This window comes from Cricetulus griseus, chromosome 2 (assembly GCF_003668045.3).
Source record: "Cricetulus griseus strain 17A/GY chromosome 2, alternate assembly CriGri-PICRH-1.0, whole genome shotgun sequence".
Classification (NCBI taxonomy): Eukaryota; Metazoa; Chordata; class Mammalia; order Rodentia; family Cricetidae; genus Cricetulus; species Cricetulus griseus.
The window spans coordinates 486,943-514,286 of record NC_048595.1 but is presented as its reverse complement, the minus strand read 5'-3'; the positions used below and the strand labels follow the sequence as shown (position 1 = coordinate 514,286).

Here is a 27,344-nt window from a genome sequence, read left to right as displayed (position 1 = left end):
TTGGGGACTCAGTGTGGAAGGGTAACTGCTCTCTCCTCCAGTGGCCAACAGGCCCTGACCTACAATCATCTGAGAGAACACAAATGGCTTGGAGAAATGTCTGTGTTTTAGGGGGTGACGGGGCCCATGTGCCAAACCTGAATCCTTTGTCCTGAATCCAGATAGCTTCAGACCCTGGACCAGTAACCGAGGCCAGAAGAAATCTCTTAGCTCTTGGCCAACTATTGATCAATAGGTAAGGATGATGGCTGGAAGCCTGTAGGTGCACTTGCAGGCTTCCTGTGCCTAACAGGGACGCATGGAGAGGGGACCCATGCCCCGACCACCAGCAGTCTAGGGCTCTGTATCCCAAGCTACCATCACAAAGGCATAACACATTCAGTATGTGGGCAGTACTCCTTTGGGTGTCAGGGTGAACCCTACAATGCTCCCTCAGGTTCTTGGGGAACCGTTAAGCAAGTTCTCAGGAAACCCACCCCTGCTAGGCTCAGACACAGTGCAGGGCCCCAAAGTCCACCCAACCTCTCTCAATACTTTTAGTTCCTGGGACTCACTAGAGTAGCCAAAGTAGCGCAAAGAGGATACTACTGCAAGGAGGATATGTAAGCAGAGGGCTGGGCGGTGGGCAGTAGGCCACAGGCTGTGATGGGGATGGCCCTGTAAAGCCAGGCCTCCTGAACTCTGAGTTGTAAAAGCAGCAACTTGAACTACTGCAGAAGTGTTGCCCTGGCACACAGATGACAAGGAACACAGGTGGAGAGCAGGCTGAGAGATAAGAGTACAGATGCTGCAGAATTGCCTCCCTCCCCAGACACAACAAGCCCTGTACAGCCAACCTTTCATGCTGCCCACGTATGTACAGAGTTGGGGAGAGTTTTGGTGAAAAAATAAAATTTTTTTTCTTTTCAAGTAGGGTTTCTCTGTGTAGCCCTAGCTGTCCGGGAACTCACTCTGTAGATCAGGTTGGCCTCGAACTCAGAGACCCACCTGCTTCTGCCTCCTGCATGCTGAGAGTAAAGGCATGCACTACCACCACCACCACCTGACTGGAAAAATAAAACATTTTAATGAGACTACAGGCACAGTTTATAACTGACTTGACTGTATTTTAGAGTTTAGGTCGTTAGTGGGGAAGAGAGATAAAGTGAGCTTGGGTTGGGGCAAGTGATTCTGGGAGGAGAGGCTCTCCCTGAATAGGGACTTGAGGGGAAGCCTGTTTCTGACCACCCTTAGCTATCCGTCGGAAACCCCAGGGTAGTAGGTGATGACAGGAGGTGGTAGCCTGGCCAGCACGACACCTTGGGGTTCGATGTTGCAGAGTCCTTGAAGTGAACTTTCCCAGGGGGAATGTTGTTTGTTCCTGTCCCCTATGAAGCTTCCTTCCTACACTAGAACAGAAGTCTCCCTTAGAGCCTGTCATCACAGGGTGTCCTATCCCCAAGGTCCTAAACACTAAGGTCTCATCCCATTCCTGGAAAAGGGCACTGATAGCGCCGCCTAGTGCAGGTCCTGGGCAGGAAGGCAGGGCCAGTTTCCAGGACTAGTACTGACCTCTGGGCTGGCGGAGGATCCTGATGAAAGCTACTTGGCAACATCATCATTCTCCCAATACCCCTCCCTAACCTTCCTTCCCTCAGGAAGCCTTTGGGAATCCTGCCTGCACCAGCTTCTCCTCCCGTTCCCTCACCCACTTTCCACGCACAAGCGGGACCTGAATGGTCCCGGGAACTCCCTCCAAGTCCTCGTTACCAGAGGGCCCGGCCTTTGCCACAGGTAGGAGACCCTGTGGCCTCCTCTCCTAAATGCTTGCTTGCCCTGGGTCTTATGTCCTCAATCTGCCCTCAGACACTGTCCATCTCCCCCGCCAAATGCTGCTCAAAGATCACTGTACGCTCAACTCCATTGGCAACCGAGAGGACTGCCATTGCGCGTGCGGTTACCAGGGTGGCCATTGGGTTCCTGGGAGTCAAGGCGAGGACGGTGCCCAGCATGCCCAGTAGGGAAACCGCTGGAGGAGTCACGTGGGTCAAAGGCAGGACCCGCACCCTATCTCCCAACCCCCCTAACCCCTCCCAACCCCGAGAAAAACCTCGGTTCGGCAGCCTCCCTCACTGAGCTAGGGAAAGAGGGACCCTCGGGTGGGCGGGGCAGGCAGTTCACGGCTCTGGCGGTCTGGCCTCCGGCCGCACTGACTGCGGGTCCCGGGTCCGCTCGCCCGAAGCCGTACAGGCCTTAGCCGATAGCGCCCTCTCGCGGCCAGAGCGGAAGGCGGCAGTCACAGTCACCAGGTAAGCAGTGCCAGGCGTCAGGCCTTGGATGGTGGTGCTGTTGCAGCCCGCGGGCAGCTCCACGCGCCGCAGGGAGCCGCCCTGCAAAGGCCCGAGCTGTATATGGTAGCCGAGAGTGGAGTCCGGGCCAAGCGCAGGAGCCCAACTTATGCGGAGGCTGCGCGGCCTGCTATGCGAGATGATGATGCGTTCCGGCCCGGCCTCCTCTGCTGAGGAAAAGGATGGTTGATTGGAGGGGCGCCCCTCGTATACCACCCTGCCCTCCCATGAGGTACCCCCTGCTTCACCTTGCAGCGTGCGTACTCGCACGTGCTGGGGACTCAGGAGGCGCTCGTTGGACTCTGGCAGCAGCGTTACTTCATAATCTGTGTCCGGGTTGAGGTCGGTCCAGATCCAGCTGGTGGCATTCCCTGGCAGCTGCTGGCGTCTTTTGGCTACGAGCTTGTCACTGGGCACCAGCTCCAGCACGTAGTAACCAGAGTCCACTGTTAGCAGGGGCGGCCAGGACAGGCGGAAGCCATTGGATAGAACCTCCAAAGCACGAAGCTGCTGTGGCTGCATCGCATCTAAGGATGATGCAGTGCTGAGGTCAGGGACACAGAAGTGAACTTCTCCGTGTCACAGAGTGGGGCAATCTTCAATCCGAAGATTGAAGACCCCGTAATACCAGTGAGGCTTTCTGCCAAGGAGAGGCAGGAGCCAAGTGGGTGTTCATTACCAATAGGTGCTAATGACCACAGGTGGGACAGGGCTTGACTACAGGTCTGACTGGGCTGGTGGAAGGACAATAGTACAGTCCCCAACTCTGGGCCCCATCATAAACTTTCCTGCCTACTTCGTCCTCAAACCCAGACCTGTAAGGTATAGTGTCTGCTCCTCACAGAAAAACAACCCTAATGAAGGTCCCTCAAAGGTGGCAGGGTCCACAGTATTATCTAAGAACAGAGGACCAGTCCCCTAAGACTGAGTGGTCAGCACAAAATCTGTTGTGAGCTATATTTGAACAGTTGTGAAGGAGGGAAACAGACCAGAGGCTGCAGCCAGAAGATAAGAGACTACAGGTTAGTGGCCCCTGGAACACTGGAAGTGTGATAACCCCAGGAGCAGCTAGACCTACTGATTAGGGAGAGGGTGGAACCTTCCTATACAAGACAGTGGAAGGGGGAACTCCAGAATGGGCTCCTGGAATTATTATGACAACAAACATATGGTGAGCCATCTGATCCATATGCAGGTAAGGCTGGGTAGGCCCATCAAGATCATGGCTTTCTTCCTTGGTGATGCTGGGTGCTAAGTTTGGTCAGCTGGGCACTCACTTCCCTTCCCAGGCTCCCCACTCAGATTCTGATGTTGGTTACAAGTGTCCCACCCTAATATTTATCTCCGATGACAGCCTTTTCTACTTCTGCCTCCTACAGGTTCATCTGGACCTATTGGCTCAGGAACTACCAGCTGATGTCCCTGAGGAATCTCTTGGGCCAGGCCTTTCACCCTTTCCAACCAACAGACCAAACCCTTCCTGTCTAGTGTAGATGATTAACCCACAGTAAGAGACTTGGTAAGAATGCTACCCTGGAGTGATAGCATTTTTCAGTGACTACCACAGGCTAAGCCAACCAACAGGCCCTTAGTCTCTAGCCCCTTCTCTTTGGGAGATCAGCTATAGAAGGTCCAGAAGAAAGCCAGAGCTAAGCTCCTACAGTGTCTTCCCTGTCCTGGCTTCCCCAGCCGTCCCCACAATGGACCCAAGTGAAAGAGAATCAACTCAAACCCCTTCCCGACTATGGCTCCCTACCATGGGATAGGTATGGCCTGAACTCTGTAGGAGACAAATCCTGACATACTTCGCTCTCTTTTCTCCAGGAATGGTGGGTCTGGCAAGCCATTTGTTCCCTGGACACACACAAGGACACATGATGCCACTGACAGAGACCCATGGGGGAGCCTTGGACCTCCTTTATCCGTACTAAGCCCCTCCATACACACCCCACCCAAAGTAGCCCTCGGTTCATTGACCTATACATGCCAGGGAGTCCTATCTTGAAGTGGTTCACTCAGGCCTGTCATAATCTCTTTATAGCCCAAGTGTCGGGGTACATGAAGGCACCCAGAAGGAGTATGTTCCTGGACAGTATGCAGAGAACATGGGGGTCACCTCCCCACTGTTGCATCCACAAGGGCATCAGGCTCATGAGCTTCCTCTGAAGTCTCAACCCAGACCCTCCCCCTGCAGCAAGCTGTCAGCTAGGTATTCACAGGCCCTGGCTCTTCCCACTTACCAGTAATGGAGTCTCGAAGTTCTGGGGCAATGATATGAAGGTCATCCACATCCACAAAGTGTAGGTGCTTCTCAGCAGGAGCTGAGGCAGCTGCCGACAGCTCCAACAGGTTGCCTCGGCCAGTGCTGACAATGAAGACAGTAACACCCAGGTCCTTGAGCTCCTGCATAGGGGGGCCCACGGGGTCACTGGAGCCCCCATCTGTCACCCACACCAGTACCTTGGGAACCCCTAACCGGGCACCTGCTACTTCAGCAAACAATTGCTCTTTGGCATAAAGCAGTGCCAAGCCTGTATTGGTGTCACCCATACGTTGGGATGCAACATGGATGGCATCGTGTACAGCCTGGCCTGAACTGTATTGGTCAAAAGTAAACTCCGTGTATGGCCGACTGCCCACATGCACCAGGCTAGCACGCACAGCCCCAGGGCCAAAAGGCATTGTAGACACCAGCTGCCCCACAAATTCCCGAACCCTTGAGAATTCATAGTGTGACACACTGGCTGAGCTGTCCAGCAGGAACAATAGGTCCCCCTGGGGGGCTGATGCTGTGGCACCTAGAAGAAAAGACAAGGGGTTCAGTCCAGGTGGTAGGCCCCCAGACAGCCACATGACCAGGGCAGAACCACCCCCAAAGGCCTGAACTTCCTTAAGCATATGCTTGCCGTTGCCCAAAGATACTGGTAGTACTATGCCCAGAATGGGGTTATAAGCCAACAAAAGGCCCATACTCTCCAATGGTTCCTGACTATACAATGCCCATGCACCTAGGGCACCATGGGCTGCCCTCTTGTTCCTTATATGAGTGCTGACACTTTTCTCAATCGACACTGCATGCAGGTGGAGCCTAGGGTTCAGGCCTAGGTCATGCGCTACTCTTCTTAGACTTGATTTTCAGAAGGGCCACCTCCAGGATGTAGTTAAGCTAGGTAGCTCAGTTTCCAGGAGAAGCAATGGGCTCTGAGCATGCACAGCAACGGAGACAACAGGGGAGGATGGGGGAGCAAAAGTGAAGGGATGGGGAAGACAAAACACTGTATAGCCCTTCCCACTCATCATATGGTCAAGCAGGAATGGCAAGATGACATCACCCCTCCCCTCCTCTGGCCCCCATTCTCAGCTTCATTTGTACCAAGAAAGCAGGATATAACCACCCAAAACAGCCTGGGGGCCCAACCATTTGGGCCTCTCCTTTTGTCCCCTTTTCTCCCAGCCCTGAGGATACTGATCAGTACTGATGAGACCTTTCATCACCAAATCTCAAATAGGCAGGGGTTCTCAGGGTACCTGAATTCTAGTCCTGGCTTTGGACTTCCCCTTCATTGTGGGGGCCATCCCAATACTCTTACCTCCTTTTTACTGAGGGACCTTTCAAAGGTAAGGAAACTGAGGCAGTGAGGCCTCTCAAACATCTTTCTCCACTATCCAGGCCTGAGGGGCGGGGCGGGGCGGAGCGGGGAGGGGCAGACCTTGGCCTCCGCGCTGGATGTGCAGCGTTGACTCAGTTAAGTCACTGAGTGCCTGGGGGCGCCCACCGCAGGTGGCTAAGGTGCTGCGGTGCGCCCCACCCGCTTCCCCCGCCTTCCCGCCCACTCGTCCCGCCGCTGCACCTGGACAGTCATGACCCGCGTGGGCAGCAGTCGATGGGCTGTCAGGAATTGGAATCCGGGTTCCACCACACTTACTGTGCTCTACGCCGCTCCGCGCCAGTGCCAGCCGCAAACTCAAAGCCAGGCTGAACGCAGTCCAGAACAGCATCGCGCATAGAGTGGCGGGCTCTTGACCGCAGCTGGCAGCTAACTTGCCTTCCTAAGGGGAAGCAGGCCCACCCACCTCTGAGAAGCCACACCCACTTCGTGGCCACGCCCCTGCTTGGGAGGCGCGTGCACTCTGTGTGGCGCTCAAAGGCCAATCTGCGCAGCGAAGCGTGCCTCAGCGGTCCCAGACTTGCGGTGACAAGCAACAGCCACAAAAGCACATCCATGTGGGCATGCGCTGACATTCCCATCTCTCTTTTTAAAAGCAGGCTGTGATAATGTGTCGTCCATATTCTTCACCTCTCTTCTCTCCCTTTAGAGCTCCTCATACTTCCTCATCTACAAAAGGCCTGAAGTCAGGGCCAAAAGAGCCTGAGAAGTGGGGCTATACAAAGAAGCAATCTCCCCTCAACAAGGACCCCGGCTTGACTACAGGCTGGAGGAGCGGCAGGTTTTCTCCGAAGACTGACCTGTAAGGACACTTGTCTTGCGAATAGGAAGCTTCTTACAGAATGAAAAGGCCCGCCTTGCCAGCACTCTCACCCGAATTCTTGGAGGAAAAGACATAAGGGGAAGCCTGGCAGTCAGAAGCTATTCAGTGTGTCCATGATGGCCTGTTGCTTTCCTATACACAACCCAAATGGGGCCCCAGGGCTATGCCCAGGTCAGACCCCAGCGGGACCAGAGACCCACTGATGGATGATCCAGAATCTGGGTCCTGCAGTCAGTGCCAAATCCAGACCAAAGTGTCGTCCACATGACTACACTGAGTCCTTCAAGAGGGCTGCCCGACTGGTGCGCTCCTAAGATGCTTTCCTGTGTAGTGACTATAGTGTTCGGGGTGGAGGCACACACGGGTTGGGGGAGATGTTGTCTGGCAGGATGTCCCCTCCCTTTCGACAAGAGGATGCCCAGCAGGGAGGACGGATGGGACTCAATGGTTTTCCTTCCTCCGTTTCTGGCAGGTGAGACATTGTGGGGCCTTGAGGACGGTGCTTGAGTTTGGCTTTGCCTAAAAAAGGAAGCAATACGGTTGAGCCTGAGACGCCTGCTGCAGGAACAAGTAAGAGCTATGTCCTGCTGCCGTCCCCCACTCCCTTGCCGGGAATCTTGGCAGTGGGTGTTGGCTTCACTCCACAGACCTCAGCCCTTTGAATGGACCAGAAAGTTCTTGATGCTTCTGCCTGAGTCTTGAGACAGGAGCAGTGTGTGTGAGTACCTCAAAGAGTGTGCCTCTCAGGGAGGCACCAACTAACCTCCAGCTCCCAATGCGTGAGGTTGCTGTGGAGATGGCACTGTGAACAAGCAGAGGACATGGTTGGGGTGTGAGGGGGTGGTGAGGGTCCCCAACAGAACCATTTTATCTGAGGCTTGTTCTGCCAGGGAGCTGGGTCTTGAAGGAAGCAGAGATTCATAGCCCTCAGGCCTATAGTCACACCTCAGCCTGCCCTGTTTCCATTCCTTCTGGAAAAAGTGAGATCTTCTTGGCTGTGACTCAGGCCCTTGAGGAAGCAGCTGCCCTCCTTCCTCTGGCCTCACCATCAGATGGAGAGGGCACAGGAGGCCCAGTCTCAACACAGTCCTTCCAAGCTGGGCTACCTGCCTGACTTGAGCTCAGGCCTAATTGCTCCTGCTGCCAAATTCCTTGGGACACCCTTCCCATCATCCCTACCCCCTGAGCAGCCAGCAGAAAAATCTTAGCTTTTGTCTTGCAGTACTCCCCACCTCCAGAAGACAGACATCCTACAGGGTATGGGGTCAGCCAGGGGTGCAATGGTCAGGTTCAGAGCAGACACGAAAGGAAGAAAAAACAGAATAGTCCAGAAGCCCTTTCTCTAAATCGAGAAAGGCTCAGGGAAGGGGAAAGGGCAGAAATGTGGTCATAGGCAAAGATGGGCCAGGCCAGGGTGACCTTGACCCCTCAGTCGTCAAACTCTGGGCTGACTGCCCCTGCCTGTTCCTGTCAACCTAGGAACCCAAAAGGAAGGACAACCTTTGATGCTAAGTCTGTTCTGCCACAATAGCTTTGGCTCAGAACAGGGAGTCCCTGTGCCTTACTTCCTGGAACAGCTGGCCTTCCCTGTCTGTGTCTGCAGGCAGGTGGAGGGGTTTCCTGAAACTCAGAGACACTGTTCTTAGAGTGTCCCTGCTTTCAACCAAGGACCCTAGGGAATGTTTCTTTCCTCCCACAGTCAGGCTTCTGCAGAGAAGAAGGGCCTTTTGTCCACAGATGGCTGTGGTCTTGTTCAACCCCGGGAAAAGGGCAGCTCCTAGGGCCTCTGACCTGACCCTTGACCCAATGTAATGACAGAACTGCCTGCCCTGCCCCTGCCTCTCCATCCGAACTATGAGCTGCTGTTTGTCATATTGTTGCTTTGTTTTTTTCATGGAGGAACACTGTTCGCTTGCTCACTGATTCATGCTTAACTAGCTTTCTTATACAGCCAGCCAGCCTAGGACCACTTGCTCAGGTAATGGTTTAGCCATAGTGGGTCCTCCTACAACAATCCCCCACAGACATGCCCACAGACCAGTCTGATCCAAGGATCCCTCAATTGAGACTTCCTTTCCAGATGAACCGGGCTGTATCAAGTTAAAGCTAACTAGGATGAGTGCCAAGGGGGAACTTCTCCCACTTCCACCAGGCTGAATACTCTGAAATGCCATCTTTCTTTCTTTCTTTCTTTCTTTCTTTCTTTCTTTCTTTCTTTGTTTCGTTTCTTTCTTTCTTCCGTCCTTCCTTCCTTCCTTCCTTTCCTTCTTTTTTTTTTTTTATTTTTTTGAGACAGAGTTTCTTTGTGTAGCCCTGGCTGTTCTAGAATCCGCTCTGTAGACCAGGCTGGCCTCAAATTCAGAGATCCACCTGCCTCTGCCTCCTGAGTGCTGAGGTTAAAGGTGTGTGCCACCAGTGTCCCACTTGTCATGTCATTTGTATCTAATGTGAAAACCCAAGCACACACTATAACACAGAAACAGGAAATGGTGGGAGCAGCTGTTGGAAGCCTGGGGCACTGGAATGAGTTGAGCCTGGACCCTAAGACCCTGTCTCACAGCAGTCAAGGAGCAACCAAGAGCATCAGGGCTCCCAACTCCTTCCTGATATCCATTACACTTTCTTCTAGACCAGCTTTGTGGGGGCAGGTTCCAGAGCCCCCCCCATCACCCCAATCTCTGCACTGAGGACACAAGGCTTGGGCCAAGCCTTGTCTTCCCAATACTGCCAGATGAGAACTGAGCAGGAATGCTCCAGGCAACAGAGACGCAGGGTGTTATGATCTGAATCTGAAATGATCCCCAGACCTATGCTTTCAACACTCATCACCTAGTTAGTATTTTTTGGGAGCCCATGAAACTTTAGGAGTCCAACAGCCCGTAGGAGGACGTGCCTAACGGTAAAGGGCAGGTTTTTGAGGGTTAAAGACCAGTTACTGGCTTGTGTTGCTGCTTGATGCTACTTGGTCTGCTGCTATATGAAGGACCTTCCTACCAAGCGTCCCCACCATGACAGACCGCAGCTATTTTTTTTTTTTTTTTGGTTTATTGAGACAGGGTTTCTCTGTATAGCTTTGGAGCCTATCCTGGCAGTCGTTCTGGAGACCAGGCTGGCCTCGAACTCACAAAGATCTGCCTGCCTTTGCCTCCCGAGTCCTGGGATTAAAGGTGTGTGCCACCACCGCCCAGCCAGACCGCAGCATTTTGAGACCTTGAGCTAAAGCAAATCTTAAGTTGCTCCTATAGTGGCCACAAGCTATATAAAAGTAACTAATACACAGGGCTACTTATTTTCCCTGAGAAATGTATAATATGTGAGGCCAGGGAATCAGTGGGAACCCTGTGGTAGGAGCTAGGGGAAGGAAGACCCTTACAAGCAGAGGCAACAGCAAGTGCCAGGACCTGGAGGGCTGTGGGTAGGAGTGCATGTATGTGGCAAGATGCTTGGGCTAGGACACAGGAAGCAAGCCAGGTTATGTAGCCTTCAGACCATAGGGAGGGTGATGGGATTCTGAATACGAGGAGAAGCTTGGAAGGTGAGGAGGTGAGGCAAGGACAGCTGACTCCATGCTCCTAGAGAAACAGCCATCAGAGATAGACTGCAAGCCTCAAATGTGCCACTAGCTGAGCAGGAATGCTCCAACCCTGACATGGGACCCCCAGCTTTGGGTCCTGGCTGGGATGCTTCTGTAAGAGGTGGCCCAAGTTTCCTGACCCATCCCAAGAAGGATCCAGTATTCTTGAAAGGGGGTCTTCCAGCAGTGGGGACCTAAGAGAAGAAGGAGGAATGGCTTCATCTCTCAGGGCCAGCACCAGTTCTGCCTGTTCCTACTCAGCACCTCCTAACCCTCTCACCCCCAGCTCTACCAAAGAGGCAGAGATTCATGCCTCTACCAAAGCCCAGCCCACATGCTTGGGAGGGGAACAAGGCTAGAGCTTAAGCCCAGACCGCTGGACAGACAAAGCTGTCTAAACCCAGGGCCCCTACTGGCAGGTACTATCTGAGGGTGTGTCTGCAAATACTTTGTGAATGAATACATTGTTTAAGTAAGACAGAAATCTCTCTGAGCCCAGTCTTTTCAACTGTGGTGATGCCCCCACCCAAAGCATAAGAGGAGTATAGGCAGGACAGAGTCATACATGTGTGCACATACCAGCCAGACTCCCTTTTACAAGGCAGGCCCCTGGTTACTGGGAAAGGAGCACCCCCTAAGTGAAGATGTTGGCTAGCCCACCTTGAAGCTTAACTCTAAAGCCCTGAGGAAGTGGAGGGGACATGGGAGATGGAGGCCCTTAGAAGAGTGAGGCTACCCTGGAATTTGAGGCTGGAGTCTAGACATGAGGATCCCAGTTCCTAAATGACATTTCTGTCTTGAGCTCATGCTAGGCAAGAGTTGGCAGACAGACACTGTGGAGCTCAGAGTATTGCCAAGGCAGGAGACAGTAGGCTAGGCAAAGGCCAGTGATTACCTCAGGGATGGGGAGGGAGCATTGTGACTGAAGAACCAGCCCCACTCTTCCCTTCAGCCCAAAACCCCCTTTCCAGGACCTGTCCATGTGGTGGGGGAAATGGAAGGGGCCCTTAAGACCTCTGAAGAGAGGGCCACAAAAGAGCAGTAACCCCCAGACCATGCCTGGTTGCTTGGTAAGCTAGCTAGTCTCCTCAGTACCCAGGCTCTACTTCTCTACCAGCTGGTACAACTCTGTTCTTCACAGCTAAATACAGACCCTAGACCCCTTCTGCAGACCTCCTCCAGCCTCCATAGTATTCCTTTATTCCTTTATTTATTTATTTATTTATTTATTTATTTTTAGGTGATGCTGTGAATGGAACCTATATCATCTCTCTGCCTCACATTAACACCAAGCAATACCCTGCTATACCCAGCTCCATTCACAGCACAAGGTTTTTTTTTTTTGTTTTGTTTTGTTTTGTTTTGCTTTTTTGTTTTTTGGTTTGTTTGTTTGTTTGTTTGTTTTTGACAAAGTCTTATTTTGTAGCCCAGTGTGGCCTCAAACTCACAGCAATTCTTCTGCCTCAGTCTCCCTGGTGCTGAGATTGCAGGCATAAACCATCATGCCCTGCACACAGAGTTCTTTTGGAAACATGCCCAGAAAAATAGAAAAATAAAATCTGAAAGATTGGACTAAAGAAGCTCATCCCACTACCCTCCCTTGGACTTTCCCAGGGCCACCTGGAAGACACCCAAGGCTTCAGGATGGGCTTGGGAAGCTGGGAAACACCTTTCAGAAATGGAATGTCTCAGACAGCTGTTATGACAAGAGTTCCTCACCCAGCCAGCAGCCACTTCGGCTTAGGAGTTGCTCTTTCCCGTCACCTCCCCACCCCCCACCAGGCCCAGCTGTTGTTTTGATGACTTTGGGGCCAGGCAGATCCAACCCTCAGCCAAGGGCTTCCCAAGAGATTCTTCATCTTCAACCTCTGGGGGTGGCCAGACTAGCTCCTGGCAGAAGGAGAAGGAAGGCGGCCTCATTCCGGAGGAAGCACTCCTGGGCAGCTTGGTGGCCAGCTGACCCCATCACTCTGTCTGATCAGGAAAGGAATCAAAGCTGGATACAGATGAAGGTTGGAAAACCCGAAAAAACAATAGACCTGAGCCAGCCACAGACTGGGCTGCACTTTAGTCCACAGAATTAGCTTGATCCTGATCATAGGCTGAGCTCTGACCCTGCTGGTTACAGTCTGAGCCACACTGGGAAAATAGTGTGCTGGATCCTTTCAAAGATATTTAGATCTTGGCTTGGTGGCATATTCCTGTAATCCCAGTACATGGGAAGCTAAGGCAGGAGGATCATGAGTTCTAGACCAGCCTGGTAAATTATAATGAGCATACTTTTAATATATTGCTGGGCTTACAAGTACTCTCCCCCGCCCCCAAATTAAATATTACAAAAACCCAAATCAACAGACCAGGGAGATGGCTAAGGGGTTAAAGTACTTGCTACCAACTTTGACAACCTGAGTTTCTTCCTTGGGACCCCCAATTCCTAAGAGTTATCCTCTGACTTACACACACACACACACACACACACACACACACACACACACACACACACACACGTAATAAGCTGGGCAGTGGTGGCGCATGCCTTTAGTCCTAGCACTCAGAAGGCAGAGGCAGGCAGATCTCTGAGTTCAAGGCCAGGCTGGTCTAGAAACCTTGTCTTGAAAAATAAATTAGGGGGCTGGAGAGATGACCCTGTTCTTCCCAGGGTCCTGAGTTCAATTCCCAGCAACCACATGGTAGCTCACAACCATCTGTAATGAGATCTGGTGCCCTCTTCTGGCCTGCAAACATACATGCAGGCATAACTCTGTATACATATTAAATAAATAAATCTTAAAAAGAAAAATAAATTAATAAAACAAATAGTAAGAAGCAACCATGATATTGAAAGAGACAGATAGAAAAGTGAGTTTTCTGAATACAGGGACAGAGAGACATGCTGAGGTCTGGGGGCAGGGGAGGGTGAGTATATCAAAGGCCATGAAACTAGTACTCTAAAAAGGGACCTAGGCGCCGGGCGTTGGTGGCACACACCTTTAATCCCAGCACTCGGGAGGCAAAGGCAGGCAGATCTCTGTGAGTTCGAGGCCAGCCTGATCTCTAGAGCGAGTGCCAGGATAGGCTCCAAAGCTACACAGAGAAATCCTCCTGGCGGGGGGGGGGGGGGGAAGGGACCTAGGCTGCTTTCTTTGTCTCTCTGGCAGAAACTATCCTAAAGTTAGTGCCTGTCTTAGGTTTCTTTTATTTATTTATTTTTTCTTTTGGTTTTTCAAGACAGGGTTTCTCTGTGTAGTTTTGTATACCAGGCTGGCCTTGAATTCACAGAGATCCACCTGCCTCTACCTCTCAAGTGCTGGGATCAAAGGCGTGTACCACTACTACCCGGCCTGTCTTAGGTTTCTATTGCTGTGATAAAACATCATGGCCAAAAGCAACTTGGGGAAGAAAGGGTTTATTTCATCTTATAATTTTCAGGTCACACTCTGTCAATGAATGAAATCAGGGCAGGAACCAGGAGGCAAGAACTGAAGCAGAGGCCATAGAAGGATACTGCTTACTGGATTGTTCCTCATGGCTTGCTCAGATTGCTTTCTTATACGACTCAGAACCACAAGCCTACAGTGGCACCATTCAAGGAGATCTTGACCCTCTTGTATCAATTATTTAGCAAGAAAATGTCCCACAGTCTTGCCTATAGGCCAACTGAGATTTGCTCTTCTCAAAAGACTCTGTCTAGTATTAAATTGACAAAAAACTAACCAGGGCAGCGCCTTACAATCATCACAGATACAGGTTGGCATGATAAATTACCAGGGCTTTGGAGAGGGAGACTTGGGGACTCACTCAGTGGTAGAAGTGGCAGAATTCCTGTCTAAAATGCTCAAGGATTAGCCTGGTGTAGTGGCACATACCTTTAATCCCAGCACTTGGGAGGCAGATAGATTCCTGAGTTCAAGGCCAGCCTGGTCTACACATAAAATTGTTAAGATAAATCTGTGGGCTGAAGCCAGCCATGCCACCCAACACTCTGGGAAGCATAAAGATAACACTGCGGTCCTGAGTCCATCTGGGAGCTATGGGAAGTGAATAAGTAGGAGCTAGAGTGATAGGAGAGAACAAAGCAAATATGTGGTGGAGAAATGGAAGACCCCTCACCACCTACAGCATGAAAGTGTCAGAGCTGGCCCTATGAAGTGAGGCAAAACTGGAGATGCAAACCTGGTTGCTGTTCTTGCTCCTTGGGAAAGGTTAATTACACTGACCACTGTACCAGTTGCTGTGACTCCCAGAGCTGCATTGTAGCCCAGGAAGGGGAGCAATACATGTAGAGAGGAGACCCACAGCTGACTGGACTGGTCCTTCTGTATTTATGCCTCATCAGTGGCCTATCTGCTAATCTCTCTAGTTGATTATGGTGGTGTTTCAACCATGAGACTGGACAACTCTATGTTGAACTACAGTTTTACTGTGCTGTGTCTAACTGGCCAGAAATTTATTTCCTTTGGAAGCTTTGGGTTGGACAAACACTTGATGACACGCAGAGGTCCTGTCTGCCAGCAGTAAGTGGCAGAAAGAAGACACCTAGAGACCCCACCCAACACATGGCCCACCCACAGCACAAGCCACTAAGATGTGCAAATATGGGGCAGAAAGATGGGAAAGAAAGAGAAGAACAGTTTGAGCACTATGATGAGAGGTAGATCTAAAGATACAAAGGTGGAGAAAAACAGCCTGATGTGAGTAGCCATTGAAGCCACCTGAGACCACGGTGACATCCTGGGCCTCATGCTGTAGCTGAGGGCCATGTCTGGGTCCATGGCCATGCAGCAGCAGGGGTCTGTGTTGATGTCCTTGGCCCATGTCACCACCAAAGGCCATGTGATTGTCCCCAGTCTGGACTGCTGCCTGGGACCATGTTAATATCCAAAAGCTGCACAGAGTTGGCCTTACCCCACGCTGGCAGCACTTACCCCACGCTGACAGCAGCACCAGGGCAAGTGAGATGCAAGCGAGCCAGCCCCGAGGGTGTGAGAGTGGGAGAGCTGCACCACAGCTACCTCATTTGACATGTGATAGCATGGTGAGGGAAAGATGTCTTTCCCCTCTGCAACCCCTGCTCGACCCCTCACCACCTACAGCATGAAAGTGGGAGAGCTGGCCCTGCCTCTCACCAGCTGCAACGCTCAGGAGGCCCTGCAACTGGTCTGGGCAGCACAGTAGAGCTGGCTCTTGTGGTGTGGGTGTGGATAGGCCGGCCCTGAGGGCATGAAAGCAAGAGAACTGGCCCTCCCCCTTGCTGCCTCCAGCATCAGGAGAGCTAGCTGGGACAATGCTGGAGAGGGTAACCTGGTGGTGAGTACCTGGGAGAGCTGACAGGCTGACCAACTCAGCTACCACCCAGGCCCAGAGCCAGGGCTTTAAGTCAGCCCACCCCAACATCCACCCCTTCTATGAATTGCTAGAGCATGTGAAGGAGTTAGTTCTGCAGATCCAAAGCTCCATGACATAAGGCAACAACAGGGTATCTAAGAGGAGTCCCAATGAGGACCCAATATTAATAATGTAGCAGAAGCCAGAGGCCTGAAACTAGACCAATGACTCATTGCAGCGAATACTTCCAAACAAAGACATATGGACTAAAGGGTGTGACTCACTGTGACACACTACAGCTTTCATGATGAGTTATTTTTTTCTTTTAAATTTTATTTTATGGGGGACAGGGAGGTTGCAAGGGCAGAGGGTGGACACAAAGGGATGGGGAAATGAGTGGGATTAGGTGCATGATGTGAAATCCACAAAAAAATAAAAAGTTAAAAAAATAATAACTGAGCAGTGGTGGCACACGTCTTTAATACCAGCACTTGGGAGGCAGGTGGATCTCTGTGAGTTTGAGGTCAGCCTGGTTTACAGATCTAGCTCCAGGACAGCCAGGAGTACAGAAAGAAACCCTGTCTAGAAAAACAAAACAAAATTTAAAACAAGTTATTAGCCAGATGTGGTGGTGTATGTATGCCTTGAATTGCAGCCAGGTAGAGGCTGAGCTCCAGTTCTGGAAACACATTGATACCTGACCCGGAATACAAACTGGATACTCGGGGCTGGAGAGATGGCTCAGTGGCTAAGAGCAACTGTCTCTTCTTCCAGAGGACTTGTGTTCAATTACAGCTCACACCTGTTTGTAACTTCAGTTCCAGGGTTTGTGACACCCTTACACAGATATACTTGCTCTCAAAATACCAACGAACATAAAAAACTATTTTTTAAAAAACAAGCAGAGCGCTGACCCTGGACTTAATACTGAGCCACTAATCCTAGATCCTACTCTCACACTAAGTGTGGACAAAAGCTGAAACCTGACCTGGTAATAGTTTGACCATAGACCCAACCGAGCCTTGTCCTGGGTCATAGGTTGACCTTGGAACTCAAGCTGACTCCTGAGTCTCAAGACGAGTTATGAAATCTGATTGCTGCTGGTCACACTGGCGCTTCTAGAACTAGCGTGGTTTGGGGGGACATAGGTACCCAGATACCCGCAAAGCTGGCTGCTGACCACAGGTGCGGGTGGAGGGCATTGGCTTTGTGAGGGAGCAAAGCGCAGGGCATCTTCTCGGAGGACCACCTCCCTCCTCTGAGCGCCAGCCCGGTCTAAGGAACCCGGCTGCCATCTCCTGGCGACTTCGAGCACTGCGCTCAGAGCCCAGAGGCAGCCGCTTCATTCGTCCACTTTATGGGGGCCAAGGGGAGCCTCTTGACACGGAGATGCCTCTGAGGCATCAGACCCAGGCACAAAGTTGTTTCTCTTCGTCAGGGCGGTCGCCCGCCAGTCCCTCCTCGCTGCATCTCGGCGGGCAGGGCGGCTCGGGGGTCCCCGCGGGGCTTTGCAGCATAGGGCGTAGTCGCCGAACCAGGAGGGAGCGGGCGGCCGAGGCAAGCACCAGAAGCGGCGGCAGAGAGAGGAATCCGAATACAATAAGCGTTGCAGAGCCGCGGTCTGAGAGCAGCGCTCGGCATCGTGGACCCGGGGCTGGATGAACCTGTGGACAGTGGAGGCGTGTGGTCGGACGGGGACGCTCCAGAGAGCTGCAGACTGAGGAAGGACCTGGGCCGGTGGAGAACCAAGTGGGGCCTAGAGATTGGGGCAGAGTCCAGAGAGAAGGGCAGGGCTGGAAGGCCTTGAGGTGGGTCCCAGAGGGCGAAATGAGGCCGCCTTTGACAGGAGTTGCAAGAACACAGCCAAGAAAGTTGGCCTGAGTTGCGACTACTCTGAGCCAAGCAGTATTGAAGCTTGTTTGGGAGACCTGGAACCCAGACTATAAATGGCCCAGATAGGGATTCCTAAAGGAAAGGCTTGGAGAACTTCCCTGGCTCTCCCAAGCCGGTTTTCCAGGCCCCATCTGTGCTCTTTCCCATGGACCTTACCTGTGTTGACAGCTGACGTTGAGCTCCAGCTGTACTGTCACCAGCCAGCACCATCTCTCTCCCGTACCAGAAGCCACAGAAAGGAATATAAGGACCTTCTATGAACAGCTCAAGCCATAGCTCCCCTCCTCAGGTGGGGAAGCCCAGCCCAGGTCAAGAGGGTTTGGGTATGTGTGTGGGTATGAGGAGTGAAGAGGCACCAAGTGCAGGTGGAATTTCAGTTTGTTTCCTATATCACTTCAACCTCACTGACCAGGCCCTGGTGCCTCCTGGTACAAAGCTAAGAGGCCTGGGGGAGGAAAGACAGCTGTTCCCTGAGTGACAAAAGCTTTTCTTTGTCTGCAGCTGGTAGGGTATTGGCAGAAAAGGAGGTTACAGAAGAGGACACGTATGTCTCTGCATACAAAGGGGCAGGGCCAGAAGGGGGCAGGTTCACCTTCAGTCTCGGGGACTTGAACCTCCAGGGGACTCCCACTTCCCAGCGACTAACCAATGCTGCTCACCCTTGAATGGCACAGGAATCCCAGGTAGACAATGGCAGCAGCTGGCAGCAACACCAGCAGGAAGACTGTCCCTGGTAGCAGCAGATGGAACAGGAACCCAACCAGGGTCCGGCCAGGCAACAACAGGGTCCTGAGGCCTTGGGTGACCAGCATAGGCCACCTTGGACATACCAGGACTGAGACATGGTAGTCAGTAGACCCTCTTCGGGGTATCATGGGTGCTGTGTCTGAAGTGCTTCCTTCATCCTCTTCTGTCTCCCTTTCCTGCTGGTCACTCATGTTCTAGCAGAGGACCTTGAAGGATGCTTTCCCTAAGATCACAGTGGCAGGCAGCAGGACTAGTCACACACACACACACCCCCCCCCCCCCCCCAGAATAGAGATCCTTTACCCTCCCCAGGTTCAGTTCACATCTAGATCCTAGCCACCAGACAGTGGACTGTTGTCCAGTTTAGTCTAGCACTAAGTATCAGTCTCCAAGGATACACCCCTGCCGCAGTTTCCCCCACTACCTTGTTGTGCCTCCTTGCCAGGCAAATGCAAGCAGCTCCTGTGTTCTCTGGTTAGGTCTTACACGGCTACCCGTATCTAAGCACTAGGGCCCTCCTTCCTCCCAGCCCACCCTTTCCCAGCTTCCAGTTCTCCCAAACAATGGCTTCATTTCACAGATCTTGGCTATGACAGATGCCCTATCAATAGCTGCCATCTAGGGGCAAACCATCAACTCATTTCCCAGCCCTAGCCCCTGCTTATCTAACAACTAGGCCCCTCTTTGGTGTTGGTATAAGATGAAGACACCAGGTGACTTCATGTTGTAGAGTGCTTCAGAGGATGACACAGGGTTCTGCAATTGGTGCTTACTGTAGTACCTGGCAGATAGTAGATACCTAATAAACGGCAGCTGTAATTACTCTGTACTGAATCCAATCTATCATATACAAGTATACAACAGGCTTTTCAGATGATGGGAGTGTATAATCCACTGAAAACTCCAGCCGTTTACCCCCAATGTTACTAAAATGCTGTCACACTGGAAGTACACTATGTACAGCATTTAAACCCTATTCTTGCCAGGTGTTGACAACTCACACCTTTAATCCCAGCACTCGGGAGGCAGAGGCAGGTAGATCTCTGTGAGTTCGAGGCCAGTGTGGTCTACAGAGCAAGTGCCGGGATAGGCTTCAAAGCTACACAGAGAAACCTTGTCTTGAAAAACCAAACAAACAAAACAAAAAAAACCCAACCAAACAAAAAACCCTATTCACAGCCAGGCTGTGGTGGTGAACACCTTTAATCCCAGCACTCGGAGGCAGAGGAAGGCAGATCTCTGTGAGTTTAAGGCCAACATTGTCTACAGAGTGAGTTTCAGGATAGCCAGTGCTGTTACACAGCGAAACCCTGTTTCCAAAACCAAACCAAAACAAACCCAAACCCTATTTACATAAGCTACTGACACTTACGTAGATTATGAGCTAATATTTTTCCCTTCTATGCCATTTCTGCCAGTGGACTTTGTCACTTCCGACTTCCCTTATTAATATCTTCCCATCCTAGACAGTTTACAGGTGGCATGTGACATGCTCCATGAAAGGCAACTTGTTTTCACTGGCGTGCCAGGCATAGCCAATGTGATAGTTATTGTGAGGTGCTGATAGCTCAGAAGTTCACAGCACATATTGTCCTTGTAGAAAGACCTATGTTTGGTTCCCAGCAGCTCACAACCATGTATAACTCCAGCTCTACAAGGATCTGATGCTTCTGAGTTCACAGGCACCTGCCCACAAATTCACATATACACACGCGCGCCCCCCCCCCTCGCGCGCACAGATACTCTCTCTCTCTCTCTCTCTCTCTCTCTCTCTCTCTCTCTCTCTCTCTCTCGCAGCCCATAACTAAAATAATAAACATAAAATATTTTTTAAGAAAGTGTTGCAGGGCCTAGAGAGTTGGCTCAGTGGTTACATGTACTTCTTGCTCTTGCAGAGGACCCAGGTTCCATTCCCAGTGTCTACATGTTGGCTCACAAACTTCTGTAAACCACAGTTCCAGAGGATCTGGTATCCTCTTCTGGACTCATAGGCACCAGGCATATATGTAGTGCACATACATATATTCTGGCAAAATGTCCACACCCATAAACTAATATAAATACATACAAAGTTTTTGTTTTTTGAGACAGGGTTTCTCTGTGTAATAGCCTTGCCTGTCCAGGAACTCAATCTGTAGACCAGGCTGGCCTTGAACTCACAGAGATCAACCTGCCTCTGCCTCCTGAGTGCTGAGATTAAAAGTAGAGGGCATAGTGGCCCACACCTTTAATCCCAACAGTCAGGAGGCAGAGGCAGGTGGGTCTCTGAGTTAAAGGCCAATTTGGTCTACAAAGCAAGTTCTAGAACAGCCAGGAATACACAAAGAAACCCTGTATTGAAAACAATAACAGTAACATCAACCAAAAAGTATTCATCATTATGCCTGACATTTCATTTTAAATGTGTGAATGACTTATTTATTTTATATGTGTGATTGTTTTGGCTCCATGGATGTATACGTACGTACCATGTGCATTCCTGATGTTCACAGAAGAGGGTGTCAGATCACCTGGAGTTACAAATGGGTTGTGAACCACCATGTAGGTTCTGGGAATTTAATTCTAGTCCTACATAAGAGCAACAAGAGTTCTTAACTGCTGAGTCATCTCTTGAGCCACTGATTTTTTTTTATTATTATGTGTATGTGTCTATATGTGGGTATGTTCACACGAGTGCAGGTGTCCTCAGAGGCCAGAAACAGGAGTCAAAATTGGACATAGTGGTGCACACCTTTAATCCCAGCACTCGAGAGGCAGAGGGAAGTGGATCTTTATGAATTCAATGTCAGTTTGGTTTACATAGTGAGTTCTAGGCTAGCTAAGGCTGTGTACGATACATACTGTGCCCCTACCCTCTCTGTCCCAGGCTCAGAGTCAAGTATCCACAAATTGTTCCTGCAGGGCTCCCTTTCTACCTCTAGATGTAAGTATTTAGCATCTCCTGTTCCAGAAATATCCTTGCTTGCTTCCATCCCTTCCCACCCAGACATCTCTTCCCCTATCATGGCCTGCGCTAGCCTGTCTTAACCTGTTCTCCAGGAGTTTCCAACACCATTGTTCAGATGTCCATGGTGAACCTTTTTCTCTTTCACAGAATGTTATTAGAAAGGATAGGAGCTGGGCAGTGGTGGTGGTACACGACTTTAATCCCAGCACTTGGGAGGCAGAGGCAGGCGATCTCTGTGAGTTCAAGGCCAACCTGGTCTACAGAGTGAGTTCCAGGACAGGTTCCAAAGCTACAGAGAAACCCTGTCTTGAAAAACAAAACAAAACAAAACAAAACAAAACAAAAAAAAGGATAGAACCTTATTTATTCCATTCCCAGGTTGAGATGGAGGCAGGTGGGTCTCAAGGTGCCTGCGGGCAAGTCAGAACACATCAAAGTTTGAAGTTTGTGTTACTTGGAGGAAGGTAAGAAGGATGTGCTGTCATACAGGGCATGTTCCTGCTTGTCCTTCCCAACATGTTCTGGCCTTTGTTCCTGGGAGTGTGGCCAAGAGCTTCAGTAGCCTGCTGGGGGCAAGGGTGCTCAGGCAGGGGCTGCTCCCTGGCAGGCAGAGACTCCCTTCAAATTACTAGATAAACAGTGTCTGGTGGCCTCATCATGACCCAGAAGGAAGCATCAGCGATTTGCCCACTCTCTACTTTCAATCTAACCTCCCAGGAGTAGCACCCACCTCTCAAGCTACAAGAAAAATTATTCTGAGACGGGTTACCAGATTGAAGGTAGCCTAGAATTAGAATCTGAGTCTCCCTGGAAGTTGGTGATATAGTGACCTGGGACAGGTAGGGTGAACCAGTCAGAGGCTTCAGGGTAGATGCTCTCTCTCCAGATGGATTCCAGCAGGTCTGAGGAAGAACTGCAGTGGATGGAGCTGGTCTGGGAGGAGGCTCCAGCAGACAAGACAGAGGAACCTCTTAGCTCCCAGGTCTGGAGTACCCTGTTCCAGGCAGTGTGGTGGGGTGCTCCCAGCTTGGTGATGCAGCTGCTGAGGCAAGGTGCCAGTGTGGAGGAGAGGTAAGCCTCATGACTAGCTCCAGACTCTTTCTCTGGTTGGGAGTAAACGTCTAAGCTGCTTCCTGACTTCTTTCGTACCCCACAGGGATCACACAGGTCGGACTCCACTCCATCTGGCTGTGATGCGAGGCCACGTGCCTCTTGTACGCCTACTGTTACAGCGAGGGTCCCTGGTGGGTGCAGTTGACAACAAAGGGCACACACCACTGCACGTGACTGCCTGGCATGGGCACTCAAAAGTGGCAGAACTATTGCTGCGGCGTGGGGCCTCGGCAGTGGCATGCTCTCAAATGGGCCTCACGCCCCTGCACTGGGCAGCTGCGCTGGGCCGTACACTACTGGCTACATGCCTTATGGCCGCACCAGGTTTGGGCCCTGCTGTGAAAGATAGAAGAGGCTGGACTGCCACACACTGGGCAGCTGCGTGCAGGCAACTGCCAGTACTAGAGCTGCTGACTGTTAGAGGCAGCTTAGACCTGGACAGCACCCTGCTGGTGTCAGCGGTAGCTGGAAGTGCATCAGCCTTGCGGCTTCTCCTGGCACTGGGGGCAAAGGTGGATGCCCTGGACAACACAGGAGCTACAGCGCTTGGCCTGGCAGCTGGCTTAGGCCACTACCAAGTAGGTCCAGCCTTCACCTTTAATGACTGTACCAGAAGCCCAAGGGCTTTGTCTTCTACGCTTGCTTCCATAGGCTCTGGGGAGGAGAGGAACAAGGTAGAAAGATGCTGAAGCATAGGCGGGCAGGGTGGAGGGGTTGGGAGCTGAGCATGTTCTCAGTTGGGTCCTCTTTATAAAACTTCCCTACTGAATGGTACCGGAGGAGGTCTCCCATACCTGGGAATCCCACTTTATTCTGGTGGCCCATAGCAATGAATTGGGTGAATGTTTAGCTTTTCTGAGACAACAGTTCACTATGTCGCCCTGGCTGGCCTGAAGCTCTCTATGTAGACCAGCTTGGTCTTGAACTCACATAGATCCTCCAGCCTCAGCCTCCTGGGTGCTCGGATTAAAGGTGTGGGCCACCACCATGCCTGGCAACAAGTATTTATTTAAGTATTTGGTTGGAGCTCAAGATCAGTGAGGCCCACGGGGCACCAGAGGGCAACAGCTTTTGCACAGTGTTGAATTTAATCTGAGAATTTGGTACTTCCTTAGATTCCACCCCATTCATTCCTAAAAGGAAAAAAAAAAAAAAAAAAAAAAAAAAAAAAAAAAAAAAAAAAAAAAAAAAAAAAAAAAAAAAAAAAGAGGCTATAGGGATTTTGGTCAGGCAAACACCAGGCCCAGCTCCTCATCCCTTGGACCAAGTTAACAGGCTCTTTCTCTCTTCTTCCTTTCCTTTTCCAGGATGTTGAGGTGCTGCTGGACCATGGGGCAAACCCAAATATTAGGGACAGGAACAACCGATCTGCACTGCACAGGGCTGCCACTGGTGGACACCTACCTGTTACACAGCTGCTGGTGGCCAACGGCATTGAGGTAGATTCTCGAGACTCCCTGGGCCTCACACCCTTGCACTATGCTGCTCGGGGAGGCCATGTAGAAATTGTCAGTCATCTCCTGGACAGGGGTGCACAGGTCAATGCTGCTGGCTGGCTCCACAAGACACCTCTGCACCTTGCTGTGGAGTGTGGCCACAGCAGCACCATAGAGCTTTTGCTGAGCCGAGGAGCCAACTCTACCTTGAGGACACAGTGGGGTGAAGTGGCCCAGACACTATAGGGTGTCTGTACCAGGTACTGCCTCATCTCCTTAACTGCAGAAAGACAAGAAAAGTAGAGCTGTACTTACAACAAACTTAAGAGTTTGGGGTTATGGAGGGTATCTTTTTGTTAAGATTTGTTCACAGGGCTGGACAGTAGTAGTGCACGCCTTTAGTCCCAGCACTCAGGAGGCAGAGACAGGTGGATCTCTGTGAGTTCAAGGCCAGGCTATTCTACAGATAGATTTCCAGGACAGCCAGGGCTGATGCACAGAGATACCCTGTCTCAAAAAAAAAAAAAAACAAAAACAAAAAAAAAAACAAAAAAAACCAACAAAACAACAAAAAGATTTGCTCACCAAGACTGCTACCCATTAGGTTATATTCACATATCAAAAGGATCACAATTCTTCCAGGCAGGTAAGATATCCATAGTTAACAGCTACATAAAAAAGAACAGCACTGGCTTATTTCAAAATAACTGAGACACCATTTTGCTATGTAAATTCCCATTTGTTCAAAATGGCTACGCTTGAAGTTTCTGGTTCTGTAAAACCAGAAACATTTGCATAAATGTTCAAAGTGTATCTTAGTGCTGGAACTTACATGAGATTTACAGATGACGGAGCATGTGAAATGTTATAGCTCAAAATCTACATAAGCTGCAAAGAATTTCTGTTCAAGGGTGCTATCTTTTTGGTTGTTAGCCATTATTAAAGGGTTTTTTTTTTTTCTTATTATTCTCTCAATGTCTGGAGTAAATTCATGGCTGTTAGTGGTGATGTGCAGTTAACCTGCTGTTTCACTAGGAGCCACAGCCTCACTAGTCCTGTGATTCCTTCTGTGAGGCTGAGCCTTTTTGGCCAAAACAGGACAAGAAGATGCCTAAATCCTCCTAGGCAGAGACCACCTGTCTGGTCAGAGAGAAATCACCTAAGAATTTTTGGAGAAAGAAGCTTCAGAGGTGATGGCTTGATCTCTGTCCTCAGGAGTATAACTTCACAGCCTGGTCCACATGCTGGTGAGGGACAAGTCTAGGCAACAGATTTGTTTAAAATCTCATGATTTGCTGGGCATTGGTGGCACAAGCCTTTAATCCCAGCATTCTGGAGGCAGAGGCAGGCGGATATCTGTGAGTCCTGGGCCAGCCTGGTTTACAGAGTGAGTTCCAGGACAACCTCCAAAGCTACAGAGAGAAACAAAATAAAAAACAAAACAAAACAAAAACAAAAAAACCCAAAACCAAACAACAACTGAAGGGACCAGCTCCCCATTTCGGCAGCCATAGCAGCCGAACACATGCTTGTGTGACCTTGCCTTAGTCACTAGGAGGTCAGATGTCTGCCTCATGGCAAGGAACCAATCAGAAGTTAGCTGGTGGTGCTATGCTTTATGGCTCTGGGTGTGCTTTACAGACAAGTGCACAGCAATGACATGCAGAGCATAGCAACCACCCTGGGAGGGCCTATGGGCCATAATAACCAGTCCACCAGTCAACACAGGGCAAGCCCTCCAGGCCTGGAGGCACACCAATCCTGAGCCTGTGCATATCCCTAGACACTCCCCTTACACTGCCCTGTAAGATTTCTATGCAGACACTTCAAGCTGTCTTTCCTAGCTATCCGAGATGGTGGGTGGATGAAAGACCTGAGCTAACATGGGGTTAGCTCGTTAAATTACAATAAAGCCTCATGCTGTTTGCATCAAGCTTTCGAATCTGCCTGGTGATTGGGGTGACCAAGTTCCTGGGCTGAGATCCTGGAGGCCTGAGCTTCCGGGGGGGGGGGGGGTCTTACAAACAACAAAACTGCAATAAAACCTCATGCTTTCTCTTTTGTCTGTTCACTATGGGGCTCCAATTATCCTCATTGTGTGTGGGGAGTGTTCTATTTGTATTTGTCTTTCCCATTAGTTTCTTTTCTCATCTCTGTGATAAAAGAAGAGACATTTGGTTCATATTTTCAGCAGAACACACAGTCCCATTTGTGGATGTGGCTTAGTTGGTAAAATGCTGGCATAGCATGTGTATATCAATGAGAATTCCTGGGGAGAAGCTGTATGTGCCTGCAGAGATTAATTGACTGATTAGAACTGTGGATGCCACGAGGTTGGAATGTTGCAGGTCCAGATTGCTTTATCTCAAGCTAGTTTTAGCTCCTGAATAGTCATTCCTTGCCCACTTCCATGTCAGAACTAACGGCCTGTGACTAATAGAAACATTTTGTAATCTATTAACTTTGTAGACCACTAGCTTCCACCAACTTGAAAGCTAAGAATGTTATCAGATAGCATCTGAGGCCTATAGAAGAGCTTTCCCCATGTTGCTGTAAATACCTCTCTGATATTTCCACCAATGATTTTTGAAAAAGTGTCTTGATTTGTGCCTTTCTTTGTTGTGTTATAAGAAAAACTTCAAGAAGCTGGGCATGGTGACACACTTTGTTGTTGTTGTTTATGTTTTTTGAGACAGGGTTTCTCTGTGAGTTCGAGGCCAGCCTGGTCTACAGAATGAGTTCCAGGACAGGCTCCAAAGTTGCAGAGAATCCCTGTCTTGAAAAAAAACAAACTTTTTTTTGTATATTTGAGTGTGTGTGTGTGTGTGTGTGTGTGTGTGTGTGTGTGTGTGTGCCTGAGTGTTATGTGTACCATTTGTGTAGGAATCTGCGTAGGTCAGAAGAGCGCATTTGATCCCTTGGAACTGGAGTTACAGGTGGATATAAGCTGACACATGGGTGCCGGGAACTGAATGAAGCCAGGTCTTCTAAAGAGCAGTAAATACTTTTAACCACTGAGCCATCTCTCCAACACCAGACATTTATTATCTTATTTTATTTTTTATTGAAAGCAAGGTTATTTTCATTCTGACCACAATTTCCTCTTCCTCATCTCCCAGTTTCTTCCTACATTCCCATACTTCCAACTACACACCTTTCCCCTCCCCCTCTTCCTCTCTCTCTCCCCTCCTCTCTCTTCTAGGCAGGGTTTCTCTGTAGAGTTGGCTGTCCTTGAACTCACTCTGTAGACCAGGGTGACCTCAAACTCAGTCCTCTCTCTCTCTTAAGAAAATGAACCGCCAGGCAGGGCAGGGCGGTGGTGGCTCAAACATTTAATCTTAGCACCCAGGAGGCAGAGACAGGAGGATATCTGTGAGTTCGAGACCAGCCTGGTCTACAAAAGCGAGTTCCAGGACAGAAAAACCAAAAAAAAAAAAAAAAAAAAAAAAAAAAAAAAAAAAAAAAAAAGAAAGAAAGAAAAAAGAAAAAGA

At 50.3% G+C, this 27,344-nt stretch overlaps 3 protein-coding genes and 2 long non-coding RNA genes across 6 annotated transcripts; 2 read left to right on the top strand and 3 right to left on the bottom strand.

The window, feature by feature from the left end:
• Positions 1-305: 305 nt before the first annotated feature.
• Positions 306-6,390, bottom strand: Vwa1 (von Willebrand factor A domain containing 1). Of its 2 annotated transcripts, none has more exons than XM_027398568.2 (4): positions 6,254-6,390; positions 4,568-5,125; positions 2,576-2,854; positions 306-2,497 (listed from the first exon to the last, which is right to left on the bottom strand). In XM_027398568.2, exons 1-4 carry the CDS (start codon positions 6,324-6,326, stop codon positions 2,157-2,159), a joined length of 1,251 nt encoding a protein of 416 aa, XP_027254369.1. In that variant the 5' UTR covers positions 6,327-6,390; the 3' UTR covers positions 306-2,156. The 2 variants fall into 2 exon arrangements, with proteins under 2 accessions (XP_027254369.1, XP_027254370.1); XM_027398569.2 differs by having other exon boundaries at positions 312-2,494.
• A 6-nt stretch (positions 6,391-6,396) lies between these two features.
• Positions 6,397-12,846, top strand: LOC118238269. The gene is made up of 3 exons (XR_004768073.1): positions 6,397-6,797; positions 7,291-7,388; positions 11,633-12,846. It is a non-coding gene; the product is annotated as an uncharacterized LOC118238269 (long non-coding RNA).
• A 4,249-nt stretch (positions 12,847-17,095) lies between these two features.
• On the bottom strand, positions 17,096-18,611 carry Tmem88b (transmembrane protein 88B). Its single transcript, XM_035439333.1, has 2 exons — positions 18,270-18,611; positions 17,096-17,381 (listed from the first exon to the last, which is right to left on the bottom strand). The coding sequence occupies exons 1-2, from the start codon at positions 18,546-18,548 to the stop codon at positions 17,121-17,123; spliced, it is 540 nt and encodes a 179-aa protein (XP_035295224.1). The 5' UTR covers positions 18,549-18,611; the 3' UTR covers positions 17,096-17,120.
• Ankrd65 (ankyrin repeat domain 65) lies at positions 17,225-24,151 on the top strand. Its single transcript, XM_027398570.2, has 4 exons — positions 17,225-17,899; positions 22,191-22,375; positions 22,461-22,995; positions 23,725-24,151. The coding sequence occupies exons 1-4, from the start codon at positions 17,867-17,869 to the stop codon at positions 24,097-24,099; spliced, it is 1,128 nt and encodes a 375-aa protein (XP_027254371.1). The 5' UTR covers positions 17,225-17,866; the 3' UTR covers positions 24,100-24,151.
• LOC118238268 lies at positions 21,651-24,500 on the bottom strand. Its single transcript, XR_004768072.1, has 3 exons — positions 24,439-24,500; positions 23,822-24,133; positions 21,651-23,550 (listed from the first exon to the last, which is right to left on the bottom strand). It is a non-coding gene; the product is annotated as an uncharacterized LOC118238268 (long non-coding RNA).
• Positions 24,501-27,344: the final 2,844 nt, after the last annotated feature.